Source organism: Panthera uncia, chromosome E3 (genome assembly GCF_023721935.1).
Source record: "Panthera uncia isolate 11264 chromosome E3, Puncia_PCG_1.0, whole genome shotgun sequence".
NCBI lineage: Eukaryota > Metazoa > Chordata > Mammalia > Carnivora > Felidae > Panthera > Panthera uncia.
The window spans coordinates 19,493,190-19,509,524 of NC_064815.1; the positions used below are offsets into that span (position 1 = coordinate 19,493,190).

Below are 16,335 nucleotides of genomic sequence, written 5' to 3' on the forward strand. Positions count from 1 at the left end.
AGGGAGACATTGCCAACAATGCAACAATAGTAGGGGACTTGAAAACACTTTCAGGGCGCTTGCATGGTTCAGTCAGTTGAGCATCTGACTCTTGATTTCAGCTCAGGTCATGATCCCAGGGTTGTGGGATCGAGCACGCATTGGGCTCCATGCTGAGTGTGGAGCCTGCTTGGGATTTTCTCCCTCTCTCTCTCTCTCTCTCTGCCCCTCTCCCCACTTGTGTGTGCACGCTCTCTCTCTCTCTCTTTTTAAGTTTTATATATTTATTTTGAAAAGGCGGGGAGGTCAGAGAGAAAATCCCAGGCAGGCTCTGCACCATCAGTGCGGAGCCCAATGCGGGGCTCAAACTCCCAAACCATGAGATCATGACCTGAGCTGAAGTCAGATGCTTAACTGAGCCACCCCGGCGCCTCTCTCCCTCTCTCTCTCTCAGTCTCTGAGAGAGAGAGAAAAATTATTTAGCCATAAATAGAATCCTGCCATTTTCAACAACACGGACGGATCTTGAAGGCATTATTCTAACTGAAATAAATCAGATGAAGAGAGACAAATATTGTATGATCTCACTTATATGTAGAATATTTTAAAGAAAAATCAACTCCTAGATACAGATGACAGATTGGTGGTTGCCACGGGCAGGGTGGGGAGGGAGGTTGGTGGGAGAAATGGGCAAAGGTGGTCAAAGGCACAAACTTCCAGTTATAAGATAGGTAAGTCTTGGGGATGTATCGTACAACATGGTGACTATAATTAACAATACCATATTGTATATTTGAAATTTGCTAAGAAAGTAAATCTTTAAGGTTCTCATCAAAAAAGGAAAATAAATTGTAACTATGTGTGGTGATGGATGTTAACTAAACCCATTGTGGTAATCATTTCACAACATACACATTTATAAAATCATTATATTATGCACCTAAAACTAATACAACATAATATGTTAATTATTTCTCACTAAAAATTAAAAGCAAAAAAAAAAAAAACCCTTCTGTGCAGCAAAGGAAACCATCAAGCCAATGAAAACTAACCTATGGAAAGGGAAAAAATATTTGGAAACTATATATCTAATAAGGTGCTAGCTAATAGCCAATATATATAAGATACTCATACAACCCAACAGCAAAAACAAAAACAAAACTCAAATAATCTGATTTAAAAATGGGCAGAAACCCTGAATAGACATTTTTCCAAAGAAGACATACAAATGACCAATAGATATATGAAAATATGCGCAACATCAGTAATCATCAGGGAAATGCAAATCAAAACTTCAGTGAGATATCACCCCCACACCTGTGGGGATGATTGTAAAAAAAGATGAGAGATAACAGCATTAGTAAGTATGTGGAGAAAAGAGAACCTTCGTGCACCATTGGTGGGAATTTAAACTGGTGCAGTCACTGTGGAAAACACTCTGGAGCTTCCTCAAAAATTAAAAATGCAGTTACTATTCGATCCCACAATCCCACTTCTGTGTATAGATGTGGAAGGAGATGAAATCACAGGATCTCAAAGAGGTATCTGTACCCCCATGTCCGCTGAAGCATTATTCACAGTAGCCAAAGTTTGGAAACAACCTGTGACTGCTGACAGAGAATAGATACAGAAATGTAAAATTCAGCCATAGGAAAGAGGGAAATCCTGACAACATGGATGGGCATTAATGCTAAACGAAATAAATCAGAGAAAGACAAATACTGCACGATTTCACTTGTGGAATCTGTATGTGGAATCTAAAAAGGCTGAACTCATGGAAACGGAAGGCAAAACTGTGGTTGCCGGGGGCTGAGGGGTAAGAAATGGGGACATGTTGGTCAAAGGGTACAAACTTCCACTTACAAGAGGAGTGAAGTTCTGAGGGTCTAATGCACAGCATGGTGACTATAGTTAATAATTACTGTATTACCTACTTGAAAATTGCTAAGAAAGTAGATCTTAGAGGCTCCTGGGTCACTTAGGCAGTTGAGCATCCGACTCAATATGGGCTCAAGTCATGATCCCTGGGTCACGGGATCGAGCCCCACATTGGCTTCCACACTGAGCCTGGAACCTGCTTAAGATTCTCTGTCTCTCTCCCTCTGCCCCTCTCCCTTGCTTGCGTGTGCTCTCTCTCTCTCAAATTAATAAAATAAAATAAAATTAAATTAAATTAAATTAAATTAAAATCTTAAATGTTCTCACCAAAAAAAAAAATTAAATTAAAAAGGTAATTGTGTGAGGCCATGGATGTATTAACTAACCATTTTGTGGTAATCATTTTGCAACATAAGTGTGTATTTTAAAAAAAAAATTTTTTTTAATGTTTATTTATTTTTGAGACAGAGAGAGACAGAGCATGAACAGGGGAGGGTCAGAGAAAGAGGGAGACACAGAATCTGAAACAGGCTCCAGGCTCTGAGCTGTCAGCCCAGAGCCCGACGCGGGGCTCGAACTCACGGACCGCGAGATCATGACCTGAGCTGAAGTCAGACACCCAACCCACCGAGCCACCCAGGCGCCCCAACATAAGTGTGTATTAAATCATGTTGTACACCTTAAGCTCACCAATGTTATATGGCAATTCTATCACAATAAAGTTGGGGGTGGGGGAAGAAGAAAGACAAATTACCAATACAAATATGAAAGAAAACAGAAGTACTTTTTCAAATAAGAAACTTTAAAACATTTTAACCATTTAAAAATTCACAAACGCGGGTGGCTGGGTGGCTCAGTCGGTTGAGTGTTTGACTTCAGCTCAGATCATGATCTCGTGGATCGTGAGTGTGAGCCCCGCACTGGGCTCGCTGCTGTTAGCTCAGACCCCACTTGGGATCCACTACCCCCCTTTCTCTCCCCCTCCCCGCTTGCACTCTCTCAAAAATAAACATTGTTTTAAATGCACAAAGGACATGAACAAACAATTCACCATTTAGGCTCACGAATAGACAGCAACAGATGAAAATTTCAACCCCGTTAGTAATCAGAAATGTAAAATAATTTAATAACGTATTTTTTTGCCTGTCAAATTGGCAAAGGTGAAATTTTATAACGTTTTAGGACTATGAATGTACAGAGAAATGTGCCTCACTGATGGAAGCACAGATTATAAAATTTCCAGATGGCCAATCAGCACGATGTGTCAGAGCCTTAAAAATCTTTTTACTTTTGGGCGCCTGGATGGCTCCATAGATTGAGCGACCAACTCTTGATTTTGGCTCATAATCCCAGGGTTGTGGGATTGATCCCCTCATCAGGCTCCACGCTGAGTGTGGAGCCTGTTTAAGCTTCTCTCTTTTTCCTTCTGCCCCTCTACCCTGCTTGCCTACTCTCTTTCCCTCTAAAATGAAAAAATATACGGGCGCCTGGGTGGCTCAGTCGGTTGAGCCTCCGGCTTAGGCTCAGGTCATTATCTCAAGGTTTGTGAGTTCAAGCCCCGCAGTTGGGCTCTGTGCTGACAGCTCAGAGCCTGGAGCCTGTTTCAGATTCTGTGTCCCCCTCTCTCTCCACCCCACCCCTGCTTGTGCTCTGTCTCTCTCTGTCTTTCAAAAATGAATAAACATTAAAAATTTTTTAAATAAAAAAATATATATTTTTTTTACTTTTTGGCACAGTAATCCCATTTCTGGAAAGCTATGCTAAAAAAATCATAAGAAACACAATAAAAATTTACATTAAAAATAAGGACTACAGAAGTTAAAATTTTTCAGTGTTTAAATTGTGTAGAGGGGGATGTTTAAATCAAATAATAATTATGTAGAAAACTATCCTAGCATGATGTGAGGCATAGTTCCGAATTTGTTTTAAAATTCCATGCAATGCTGGAAAAAAAGGAAAAAAAATACAGCAAAATCTTTCTTCTTTCTTTTTTTGAGTTTACTTATTTATTTTGAGAGAGAGAGAGAGTACACGCACACACACAAGCAGGGGAGGGGCAGAGAGAGAGAGAGAGAGAGAGAGAGAGAGAGACAGAGAATCTCAAGCAGGCTCCTCACTGTCAGCACAGAGCCCGACTGGGGGCTTGAACTCATGAACCGTGAGATCATGACCTGAGCTGAAACCAAGAAGCCAACGCTTAACCAACGGAGCCACCCAGCTGCTCCAGAAATACAGCAAAATCTTAACGGTAGTTACCATTGGGTTTGGTTATTACAGATGGTTTTAATTTCCTTTTTAATATTTCCTAAAGTTTCCTAACTGTATACAATACAATGGTTGTTTTGTAATCAGAAAAATGGAAAAATTATTCTAAGAGCATAAAAACAAACGCTGTCCAAACCACCACACGACACAGAATTGTGATCGTGCACATTAGCTCTTAAAGGGAGAAGTTTGTCTTAAAAGTGACGCAGCTGATGTCTAAACAGGGTTTCCCAGGCAACCCCTCTGCGGTTGCCAATATAGAATGCCACCTCTGGGGTAGAATCATCCTCCTGGAAGGTTCTGAGGCCTCCTCCTCCTTAAAAGAATAACGAGCTGTTTGCAGGGCTAGGTGTCTGGTTTAAATTCCCTCTCTGGAAGTACACACCCGCTGAATGGTTTCACTGCCAGAAGAAAAGTGCTACTCCCGTAATAAAAAGTCAGTGAAGCTGAAAGAAATCGAATTTCTTGGACTTGGGGTGGCAGCCGGAAGATTGGTAAGCATTCTCAAACACGGAGGCATCTCACCTGAGCTCTGAGTCCATGGTCAGAATTCACCTGGAATTCTGATGGTCCCTGCTGCGGAGCACAGGACAGGTCTGGGAGGGGAAGGAGTCTGGTCGTTTCCTCCCGATTTTGAAAAGTCAGAGGGGGTGGATGGACACGGTCACTGTCAAGTGAAGAGTTTCTCTTATCATCTCATAAGTCATAGTGACTCATTCTGAAAGCTCTGTCTTTTTAAAAGTGTGGAGATGAGGACGCCTGGGTGGCTCAGCCGGTTGAATGCCCATCTCTTGGTTTCAGTTCAGGTCAGGATCTCGGGGTTTCTTGGGTTCAAGCCTTGCCTCAGGCCCTGGCAGCATGGAGCCTGCTCTCTCTCCCTCTCAATCTCTCTCTCTCTCTCTCTCTGCCCCGCCCCCCCCCCACTTGCTGTCTCTTTCAAAATAAGTAAACTTTATTTAGATGAGTCAATCAGTAGCGTGCTGGATTAGGTGGTCTACTGAAGATTCTTCCTTTAAATTTTTTTTTTCAACATTCATTTATTTTTTGAGAGACAGAGAGAGACAGAGCACGAGCAGGGGAGGGGCAGAGAGAGAAGGGGACAAAGCAGAGTCCAGGCTCCGAGCTCTCAGCACAGAGCCCACTGCGGGGCTGGAACCCATGAACCGTGAGATCATGACCTGAACCGAAGGTTCAGGCCCCAAGATTCTTCTTTTCAAGACTGTATTAAAACTATACCCTGTATATACTCCAGCCCGGGCTACATAGCGTGGTGCTGGAGGGGCTGCAAAGATTCACACGTCCTGGACTCTGCCTTCAGCTTATTCCCAATCCAGGAGAAATGGGAAGGTGCAAAAACATGACAAGTTAAATGCCTCAAGACTTAGCTGAGAGTAAGATACAATGAAAGTGACAGGCAACAAATGCCTGTTTAACTGCCTAGTGGAACAATTGCAACATCTTACATGTATTTAGCCCTTAGGTACTGTGCTAAGTGAGCATTTAAAGATGTATTACCTCTTGACTGTGTCTAAGAAACCGAATTTAGTAGGAATACTAACAGGTAGCATTAATTAGCGCTCGGTACATGCCAGGCACTGTGCTAAGTGCCTCACCTGGAAGAACTTGTTTACTCTTCTCCGGTAGCCTGCAGGTCAGTCGTGCTAATTGTCCTGAGGCACAAAGAGAAGCTGGTGCGTGGAGATGCCTGGGCATTGCACAAGATCACAGAGCTGAAGCGGGGAGCCAGCATTCGAACCCGGGGAAGACTAGCTCCAGGGCCCCACTCTTTTTCTTTCTTTTACTTTTTAGTGTGGTGACAACACTTAACGTAAAATCTATCCTCTTCACAAATATTGGAGTGTGTGTTATTGTTGACTCTAAGTACAGTGCTGCACAGCAGGTATCTAGAACCTTAACTGAAATTTTTGGACTGTTAATTAATAACAGTACGCCCCCACCCCAGCCCCTGGTAACCCCCATCCCAATCTTTGATGTTATGAAATTGGCTATTTTAGATACCTCATGTAAGTGGAATAATGCCTTATGTCCTAAGGTCCATCCATGTTATCCCATTTTGCGGAATTTCCTTACTTTTTTTTTTTTTTGGCCAAGTAGCATTCCACTGTATGAGTATACATTTTCTTTATCCATTCATCTGTTGATGGCCATTTAGGTTATTCCTGTGTCTTAGCGATCGTGAACAATGGTACAATGAACACAGGGGTCCAGATATCTCTTCAAGATCCTGACTTCTAATTCTTTTGGATAATAAACCCAGAAGTGCTGGATCATATGGTAATTCTACAGTTCTATTTTTAATATTTTGAGGAAATGCCATACTACTTTCCATTGCGGCTGTGCCATTTTACATTCCCACAGAGTTCCCATTTCTCTTTTTTTAAATGTATTTATTTTGAGAGACACAGAGAGAGGGTGAGCAGGGGAGGGACAGTGAAAGGGAGAGAGAGAAACCCAAGCAGGCTCTCCACTGTCTGCGCTGACAGCACAGAGCCCGATGTGGGGCTCGATCCCACAAACCACAAAATCATGACCTGAGCTGAAATCAAGAGTCGGTCGCTTAACAGACTGAGCCACCCAGGCACCCTGAGATTTGAAGAGTTTTTATTAGGGTCAAGATGAAAAAGAGGAGAGGATGTTTTCAGTGGGGCATGCCTGTTAGGTCATCAGTTGTTGGGAGATTAGGATAATAGCATCTCAAGCTACAATATTTGATTCACATTTTAACACATGCTGTCAATTCCTGAGCAGCCATGAATTTCTAGTTGACTGTAGGAGGCAGCAGAATTGCCCTGAGTTTACCACAGCCTGAAGCAGAGGTCAGAAACTATGGCCTGCAGCCAAATCTGGCCCAGCACTTGCTTTTGTAAATAAGATTTTATTAGACTACAGCCACTCCCATTCATTCTGTGTCTTTCACAGTACGTGGCAGAGATGAATAGTTGTGACAGACACCGTATGGTCCATAAAGCTTAAAATATATATATTTTTTGCAGAAAGGTATGCTGATTTCTGGCCTAATTTATCACAGTGATTTTTATTTTTTCTTCTAAATTTTTATTTTGAGAAGTGTCAAATCTACAGAAATACTGAAAGAATACTATAATGAACATTTGTATGCCCTTCTCCTTGATTCAATACTTAACATTTTGTCACATTTACTTCCTCTCTCTCTCTCAGGTGCGGATATCATAATTCAATACCTCTATTTAGTATATATCTAAATATAGTATATATCTCCTAAGAATAAGGACAATCTTTTACGTAACCACAGGAATTTAACATTGATGCAGTCAGTAGACCATATCCAAATTTTCCCAATCCAGGTTCCTGTGCAGGATTGCTTTTAGTGGTCATGTGTCTTTAGTGGTCTTTAATCTAGAACAATTGCCCAGGTTTCTTTTTTCCTCAGCTTATTAAGATAAAATTGGCAAATAAAATTATGAGATATTGAAAGTGTACATCATGATGATTTGGTATACATGAATTTGGCATACATGTCTTTCTTGTTTTCATGACATTGATGTATTTGAAGAGTGTGGGATGGGTATTTTCAGAATGTCACTCATCCTGGATTTGCTTGATCACGTCCTGAGGATTATTTTCAGGTGTTAGCATTTTGGCAGGAATGCCAAAGAGGTGATGTGTCCTTCTCAGTGCACCCCATCAGGAGACCCAGTGATCATCAGTGCAGCAAAACTCTACCTATGGTGGTAGTCAAGCAGGATTGACTTGCTCGAGACCCAAAATGACAGGGCTCAAAATGGCAGTGCTTACCTATCTACAGTCTATTCCTGGAAAGGGTACTAGGTAGCAACAGCATGGAAATAAGGAAATCACAGCCAAAGGCTGTCTCACCCTAAGGGTCTGGGACGTCCAGGTGCAAGGTCCTATTACCCACCCCTCTCTTGGTTCAGGAACCACCTACACTCGCACAGAACACCTTGGAACAGGTACTCCGTTCACATAGAAGATCCAAATGTGCACACGGATTTCAAATGTTTGCAGTCATCTGGGGGGTTGGCATCCATTTGAACAGAGAGCTGATCCATCCACTAATAAATAATATGAGCACAAATGTTTCATACTTGACAATCCTGTTCCTCCCTGATCACTGGCTATCTGTGCTTTGTGGCATACTTCTGTTGACTGATTAAACTACAATCAACCAATTTTTTATGATGTCGTCCCCTCCAACAAAATCTACCTTTTCTCATGTACCATAATTGCTTCTCATAGCAGTATAAGTCAGAGGCCTTGTCTCTAGTATTTCCTGAGCAAATGTCAAATGCAGACCCAAAGACATAGTCCCGTTGCAATTGCTGCCTTGTGGTCACACAGACCTCACACCTGGTCATCGGTTGTGAGGACACAGACCACGCGCAGAAGGTCATTAGGTTGGACGTTGTCCACTCGCGTGGTTTTTTTTTCTTAACGCGGTGAAATGTTTCCAACTCACACCGACACTTTTAGGGTGTCCAGTTCAGTGGGATTGAGTGCATTCGCAATGTCACGCAACCGTCACCACTGCCTGTTTCCAGACCTAATAGAAACTCTATACAATGAAACAATAGCTCCCCATTCCCTGCTTCCCGTGCCCCCCCCCCCATGACCTCTTTTCTACTTTCTGTCTCCATGACTTTGCTGCTTCATGTAAGTTAAATCATGTAACATTTGTTCCTTGTGTCTGGTTTGTTTCATTTATCATAATGTTTTCATTTCACATAATGTTGCAGCACGTGTCAGAGTGCCCTTCCTTTGCAAGGTGATATTCTTTCGTATGTGTAGGCCAATTTGTTTGCCTATTAATCTGTCGGTGACCATCTGGGTTGTTTCCACCTTCTGACTATTACAGATAATGGGGTGATGAACATCGGTGGGTACGCATCGGTTTTAACTCCTGCTTTTTGTTCTTCGCGATGTACACCTAGGATTAGAATTGACGGGCCATATGGTGATTCTATGTCTAACCTTCTGAGGGTCCGCCAAACGGTTGTCCGTAGTGGTCAGGTCACTTGTTGGCTCTTCAAAAAAGAGGAGCTTTTGACACAGTTCTTTGCCCCCAGGACCTTCGGAGTCAAAGCTAAGAGACTTTATTCCCTTCCTCTAAGCTTCTCAACCAGCCATGGAGATTTGGTTAGACTTTCCCTTTAACAAGCTATTGGCTCCCTTTCCCCTGGGAGCCATTGCATCTTCTTCCATATATCATCAAGTTTAAGCCAGTCTTTTCTCTCTAAAGAAGGCCCTGTGGTTCCCTACTGTGCCAATATACTGCTGGCAGCAACAGGAGATGGGCAGGAGCCTTCTCTTCAGTTCACCTCGAGGGTCTGATTGGATACGTGCAGAGAAGTGCATCTGGCCCATCCACTGGGCAACAAAACATCTCAGCAGCCAGCTCCACCGCGGTGGGGTGCGGGGAAGTGACCGTCAGTCCTATCGATCCCTTTGAAATCCTGCCGTTAGGTCCAAATTTCCGGACATGGTATCTTGTTGTGGAATAGTCCCAGCCTCTGGAGCCCTTACCTGAAGTTTTAGTGCAGGTTCAATGTTGAAAGAGAAAACAGAGTGCAGCGGGGAAGGCCCCTGTGTGAATTCCTCTGCCACCTCCCCTCCCCCCTGCCCTGACTCCACCACAAAAGCATGGCAGGTAAGGGAGACACCATCACAGCATACATTTATAAATCACATATTCCAACTTTTGACCAGACTTTAATTCTGGTCCCTTTTACAGTAGCGTCCCCATAGCCCCCTGGATTAATTCTATTGCCCCTATGGGGCTTGTTAGCAGGCCGAGGCAACACTGTAAATGTGCTCCGTGCCCAGGAGATCTAGAAGAGTTACTTCTCCACCTCTGGCCATTTCACCACCCATTGTTGGTAAAAGACCTTGGGAACCCCACTGGGAGTTGAGTCAAGAGGCCCCGGCGTTTTTGTCTTATTCCTCCATGATGACTTTTTTAAAAGTTTGTTTATTTTGAGAGAAGAGAGAGTGCACGAGTGGGGTAGGGGCAGAGAGAGCGGGGAGAGAATCCCAAGCGGGCTCTACACTTACAGCACAGAGCCTGATGCGGGGCTCAAACTCACGAACTGTGAGATCATGACCTGAGCTGAAACCAAGAGCTGGATGCTCAACCGACTGAGCCACCCAGGCACCCCAAAATAATATCCATCTTAAGGAAAACTTGCAGGTATTGGACAAAGAACTACTACCTTTCTATTAAGAGTATTTTAGAATCTAATGCTGTAGGCTCACTGGAACCATATTTCTTCCTGGAATTTCCCCAAACCTTTGGATTTTCCATCCGAGGGGCTTTGAGGAGACTTAGATGTGGGATCTCCAGATTTTCATAAAGGTTTTGGTGGCACTTTCTCTCTCAATTTCTTTCTTTTTTGACTTTTACAACTAGCTGTCTAAAGATTCCCACATGATTAGAGGCTGAATTGTTAGTCCCTTTCTTGTGTTGACTTCCTTTCTTTTGTAAAGTTCTAACTTTTTTGAAAACATCTTTACTGAGATGTAATTCATATACCATGTAATTCACACAATTAAAGTGTATAATTCAATGGTTTTCAGTGCATTCACCGAGTCAATTTTCAAGTGTTTTTCTTGGCCCCAAAAGAAACCCTGTTCCCCTTTAGTTACCACCTCCCACCTTTGGCAACCACGAATTCACTTTCCGTCTCCATGGATTTGCCTCTTCTGGACATTTCATATCAAATGGAATCATAGAATATGTGGCCTTTCGTGACAGGCTTCTTTCATTTATCACGCTTTGAAGCTTCATTCCCCTTTACGGGTGAATAATGTTCCACGGTATGGATGTACCACATTTTGTTTATCCATTCATCAACTGATGAACATCTGGGCTGTTTCCATTTTTTTGACTATTTTTGTGTTGACATGCTTTAATCCTCTCGGGTCTCTGGACATGGAATTGCTGGGCTAAAATGTTAACTCCCTGTTTCGCTTTTTGAGGAACTGCCAGTTTGCTTTCCAAAGTGGCTGTGCCAGTTTGTTTTTTTTTAATCCTCCATGTGGTAGCTGGGATAAAGGATTTGAGGTTGCCTCTTTTACGCTCTCCTGTGGTCTCAATATCAAAGTCATACGTGGTGCTAGTGCTGGCGGGACGCCTTGAGTTACAGTGTTGGTCGTAGCCTGGGTGAGGGGCATCCCGTTAGGGAGCTCGATTCTGTCATTATATAGATAGTTCAATACTGCCTATGCCTGCAGTGTTTTTGCAACTTTAGTATTGGTTGACAACGGAGGGGAAGTGACATTGTCTTTCTCTGGATAAGCATGATGGATCCTTCTCTTAATCCATTCTAGAAACCTAGGGGCTTCCCTATGAACCATCCCCACAAAGGTATTAGCCAATAGTTGGTGGACCAAAATATTCCCCTTTAGTCAGAAGTGTTCAGAGCAGAGACACTGCTCCTCATTCTAAAATTCTCTATAATTCTCAGGAATCATTTTAACAAAGGTTTATCAGGATGATGTCTGTAATGACCTGGAAAATTATTCAGTTCCCTCACTGAATAATCCCTTATTTCCCTAGTTTCTTGCCCTCCCTGTCATCTTGCCCAACTTGAATTATCTTCTTTGTTGTCCTAGGTCTCACAGAATTAGCTGACTCATCAAACATATGGTGCCAACCAGAGAGGACACAGCTCACCCCAAGGAGATTCTGAACTTAACTTTCATTTTGCTGATGCTCAAAGCACCAACCACAGATCTGAATTTTTAGCTGACCTGGTATCAGTTTGCAGTTCCCTGCTGGTCCATTTTTCTAGCTCCTGAGGTTCAGATTCTTTCAGTTCCAGATTTCACTGGAATGTTTTACTACTAGTATCTAATTTCAAAGTCTGTGCTACTTCAAACCAAGAGTAACTTGTTCATTTTCATCTTTTTTATCAGAATCACCCCCCCCCCCTTTTTTTTTTTCTAGTAATGCCTTAGCCGTATTTTGAGCTAAGAATGAGTCAGGGTTTTTTCAGTAAATCCTACATCTGACACCAGCTGCTGAAATGGTTTAACAGGCTTTGGTTGCTAAAGAAAACTCACAGATCCTAACAAATCTACAGTTTATTACAGGACAAAAAACACAATACACCAATAATATTTAAGTAAGGGCTGGAAAGGCCAGGTGCAAGGTTCTATTATCCTTCTTCTGTAAGAGCCCAAACAGATGGCGCTTTCACTCCTGGGGCAGGAACCACCAACATGTGCATGGAACGCTTTAGAGCAGGGAGCCCAAAATTGAGTCTGCTGGTTTCTTTTCTAATGTTTTTTCTGGTCACACAGCATAGGCATATCCCTGCTTGTAACTAGCCCCAAATGCAGAGCCCTTTGTCTATTATCAACAAATAATGCTGATAAGCTGACATAAACTACTCTGAAGCTCCTTGAACCCATAAAATAATACTATTGAATCGGTGTGTGTCATACCGACCAGGGGTCAGTGCCCTGCAGGAACTTTGACAAACAGCTCAGGTCCTACCGTGGTTAGCTCTCAAAGCACATAACTTATCTTTGGATAGTGCTTTACAGTTTTACAGAGTGGAGGAATTTAACGAACTGGAACAAGCTGATGTTATCACCCCCACCTCAGAAACCAAGTACAGGAGGCTCAGAGTGCTTGTGACTTGCTCAAGGTACCTTGAAGTAGCCTGTGTGCTCCTCCCCCATTCTATCCTCTTACCACTTAACATGAAGTTTGTGCATCTCTTCCTGTTTTTTTTTTTTTTTTTTTTTTTTTCTGAATTCCACCAGTCACGTATGCATCTCTAAACAATGCGTTGATTAGCATGTTTGGGGGATTTTATATAATGGAATTATGCTGCAATGTATCGTTTCGTGGCTTGCCCCCCGCCCTCCCCCCTCCCAGCATGTTATGCCCTTAGGGTGAGCCCGGATGTTGTCAAGCTGTTCTGAATAATCTTCGCTGTCGAAATTGTTTATATAAGAATATACTGCCTATTTTTACGTTTGACTCTGTGGAGGTTTGTTTTCTCTTCAACTCTTAGTGACTACAAATAATGGTGCTATAAACGTTCTTTATTCTGTCTACTTGCGCAGATGTGCAACTGTTTCTCCGGGGTAATATATTCTCCAGAAAGAAGGCATATCTTCAAGTTTCCTGGACGATGCCAAATTACCTTACAAAGGGATTGTATTAAAATTATACTTTCATGGGCAGTGATTAATGCACGGGCACACACAGACACACACTACACACCTACGTATGCACACACGTTATACTCCTAACCATCACACACAGCACTAAACACGCACACGGACCCACAAACGCACAGCACACACGGTCTTTACAGAACGCACTGACACGCAGGTCCACCCACGTGCACTAGGCACGCGCACTCACCACGATGCCAGCCTCACCACACCCCGCTCAAACACAGACACAGAAAGGCAGGCCCCGCGCGCCGTGTCAGCACGCACGCAGCCCCGGTACTCGCACGCAGGCCCCCACGTAGCCCAGCCAGGGGGCGTGGTCTCCGCAGCTCGCGACTGAGGAATCTTGTCCCGGCCGCGCCGCCGTCGGACGCCAGGTGTCGGAGGTCACGGCAGCGTTGGCGGTGGCGTTTTTTTCTACCCGGAAACCACGGCTGCCGGACCCTGAGACGAGTCTGTGTCGCGGCGGCGTGAGCCGGACTGGCTTCTGGTCCTCGCCTGGGCCCCGTGGAGCCCGAGGCCGCCCCCGGCGCGGCGGGGAGGATGGTGCCGAGCGGCCCCCGGCCCGCCGCGCGCCGCCGCGAGTGATCTCTGAGCGGCCGCGGGCGTCCGCCGAGCAGCTGGCCCGGCCGGGCCCGGGGCGCGCCGCTGCCCACCGGGGCGGGGTGAGCCGGGGTAGGGCGGGCCGGGGTCGGGGCTCAGCCGGGGCTGAGCGCGGGGTCGGGAGGGCGCCGTGCTGGTCGGGAGCGGCCCTTCCGGCCGGGTGTCTTCACCGCCTCTCGGGGCTGCAGCCCCCGCCCCAGCTGGCGGTGGGGGTCGCTCCGCCTTAGCCCAAGTGTGGCCTGCGCCGCTGGCGTGGGCCTGTTTACCCCCCCCCCCCCCCCCCGGGTTTGGTCCACCCGCATGCCTGGAGCCGGGGTGCCCTGCCGCCCTCGAGATGGCGGGACGTCCCCCGTTCGGACCTGAGGCCTGGATAATTTGGATTTGGCACGGGGAACATTTTGGTAGTTTGCCATTTTTGACTTTGGGTCGTGTTTGCGTTACTTCTCTATTTGCAAATCATGTACATCTCAGGAAGAAGATGGGATAGACTTAACCTATGTGCAGACACTTGAAATAGTGGTATATTATGTGTCAGGCTTGGTAAATACCCAGAGATGGGGTGGATAATCGTCTTCACTCATATTTTAATAAAATAAATCGAGGAGTGGCTGCGGGGTAATTTAGAGGCAAGTAGTTCTGTTTCTCTTGATAAACAGCATTAGAAATAAAACCAAGCCTATTGTGCTGTTTTGAACTGTGTGGACACCATAACCGGGGGACAGCTGGTGAGGGGGCCTTTGTTGAAGAATACGATGCCTGTAGTTTAGTTCTCAACTAGCAGATTACAGCCCTCGTTCAGCGATGAATGGGGAGCTTCTTTGCAGCTTGCTTTAAAGCAGGGAAGATTGTGGCTGCTCCTGAACTGCTACTTTCCTGCCTCAAAGGTGAGCCTCTGTGGGAGGCAGTGGGAGGAAAAATTCCAAGGCTGGAATTTGATTAATTTCATGATGGATATTTAATAACTTTTTTTGTCCCGATAGCTCTCTGGTTAGCTTGGGGTCTGAGCATTTGTATCCTGTGTGTAGATGAAATTGCTTGAAGGGTAAGAACACCTTCCAGTTTCCTGATTTAAGGAAAGGAAATAGACCGTTGTGCAGCTAAGATATACTTGATGACTGCAAGCTCTTTACTCCCTGGGATAAGGAGGCAGTGTGCTGACTTCCTAGTAAAGGTGGAGGAAGAATTTCTGTGGCCTAATTGAGGTGGGAGGACTGGAAGCCGGACTGCCTGCCACCCACGTCTGGGTACTGAGATCCCCAAATGCTGATTGAGCCTCCCTGTGTTAGGGCAGCTGGCAGCTGTTGCACGGAAGAGAGACAAGACCTAAGTGCAAATACAGTTTCTGCCCGCAGGGAATGTACTTAGAGAAAGCAGTAGGCTCATAAAAGTGGCAGGACTGAATGGCCACGTGGAGATAACTATCAGAGGTTTTTGTTATGGTTAGGCTTCATAAAGGAAGTGACCCTTGAGGTGGACCTCAAAAGATCTTGAGCATTTGGGTCCGAATTAACTGGGAAATGAAAAAGCTAGGGCCAGGTGTTGGAACAGCACTCAGACTAGGTAGCTGGGCAGTAGAAACCTGGAAGCAGTGGCAGAGGCAGTCGGTAAGAAGGGTTAAATGCTTTTCTAAGACAGAAAAAGCACTGGCTACCCAGTCTGGCTTCTGGTAGGTTTCTGAGTTCTAAAGAATTGTTTTCATTTGGTGGGTTTCTTTTGTTCTGTTACTCAGACAATGACACAAAGCAGTGCTTAACTTATTTTAAGGACAATGAAAAAGATGCTGATTGTGATTCCTGTCTGGTATTAACAGTCAGGAAATTAAATTTAGTGTCTGCAAGTTGTTTCTGTGCCTGTGTTTAGTTTGTGGGAACTCGGCTCTAGTATGATCTTTGCCACTCTGGCTACTGCCAATTGATGAATGGCAGGCTTTTAAGCCAATTCCTGAGTGTTTTGTTTTAATTTTTAAATGTTTACATATCTATTTATTATTATTTTTAATGTTTATTTATTTTTGAGAGAGAGAGAGAGAGCGTGAGCAGGGGAGGGGCAGAGAGAGAGGGAGACACAGAATTCGAAGCAGGCTCCAGGCTCCGAGCTGTCAGCACAGAGCCCGACAGAGGGCTCAAACTCGTGAACTGAAAGATCATGACCTGAGGCAAAGTCAGACGCTCAAGGGACTGAGCCACCCAGGTGCCCCAGTGTTTGTTTATTTTTGAGAGGGAGACAGAATCCAAAGCAGGCTCCAGGCTCCGAGCTGTCAGCACAGAGCCTGACGCAGGGCTTGAATTCATGAACCACAAGATCATGACCTGAGCTGAAGTTGGACGCTCAACCAGCTGAGCCACCCAGACATCCCCTGGGTGTTTTTACTGACGTCTAGTTCACCGAGATGTGGCTGGTTTC

General features: G+C 44.6%; 1 protein-coding gene across 2 annotated transcripts in view; it reads left to right on the top strand.

Moving 5' to 3' along the window:
* Positions 1-4,420: 4,420 nt before the first annotated feature.
* Positions 4,421-16,335, top strand: part of TMEM248 (transmembrane protein 248) — a 40,618-nt gene continuing 28,703 nt past the window's right edge. Inside the window, exon 1 of one of the 2 annotated variants that reach the window (XM_049639193.1) lies at positions 4,421-4,616. In XM_049639193.1, coding sequence (XP_049495150.1) covers positions 4,515-4,616 — 102 coding nt within the window. In that variant the 5' untranslated portion in view covers positions 4,421-4,514. Of the gene's footprint in view, positions 4,617-13,741; positions 13,995-16,335 lie in introns of those variants that run through there. The other variant, XM_049639194.1, reaches the window with a different exon arrangement.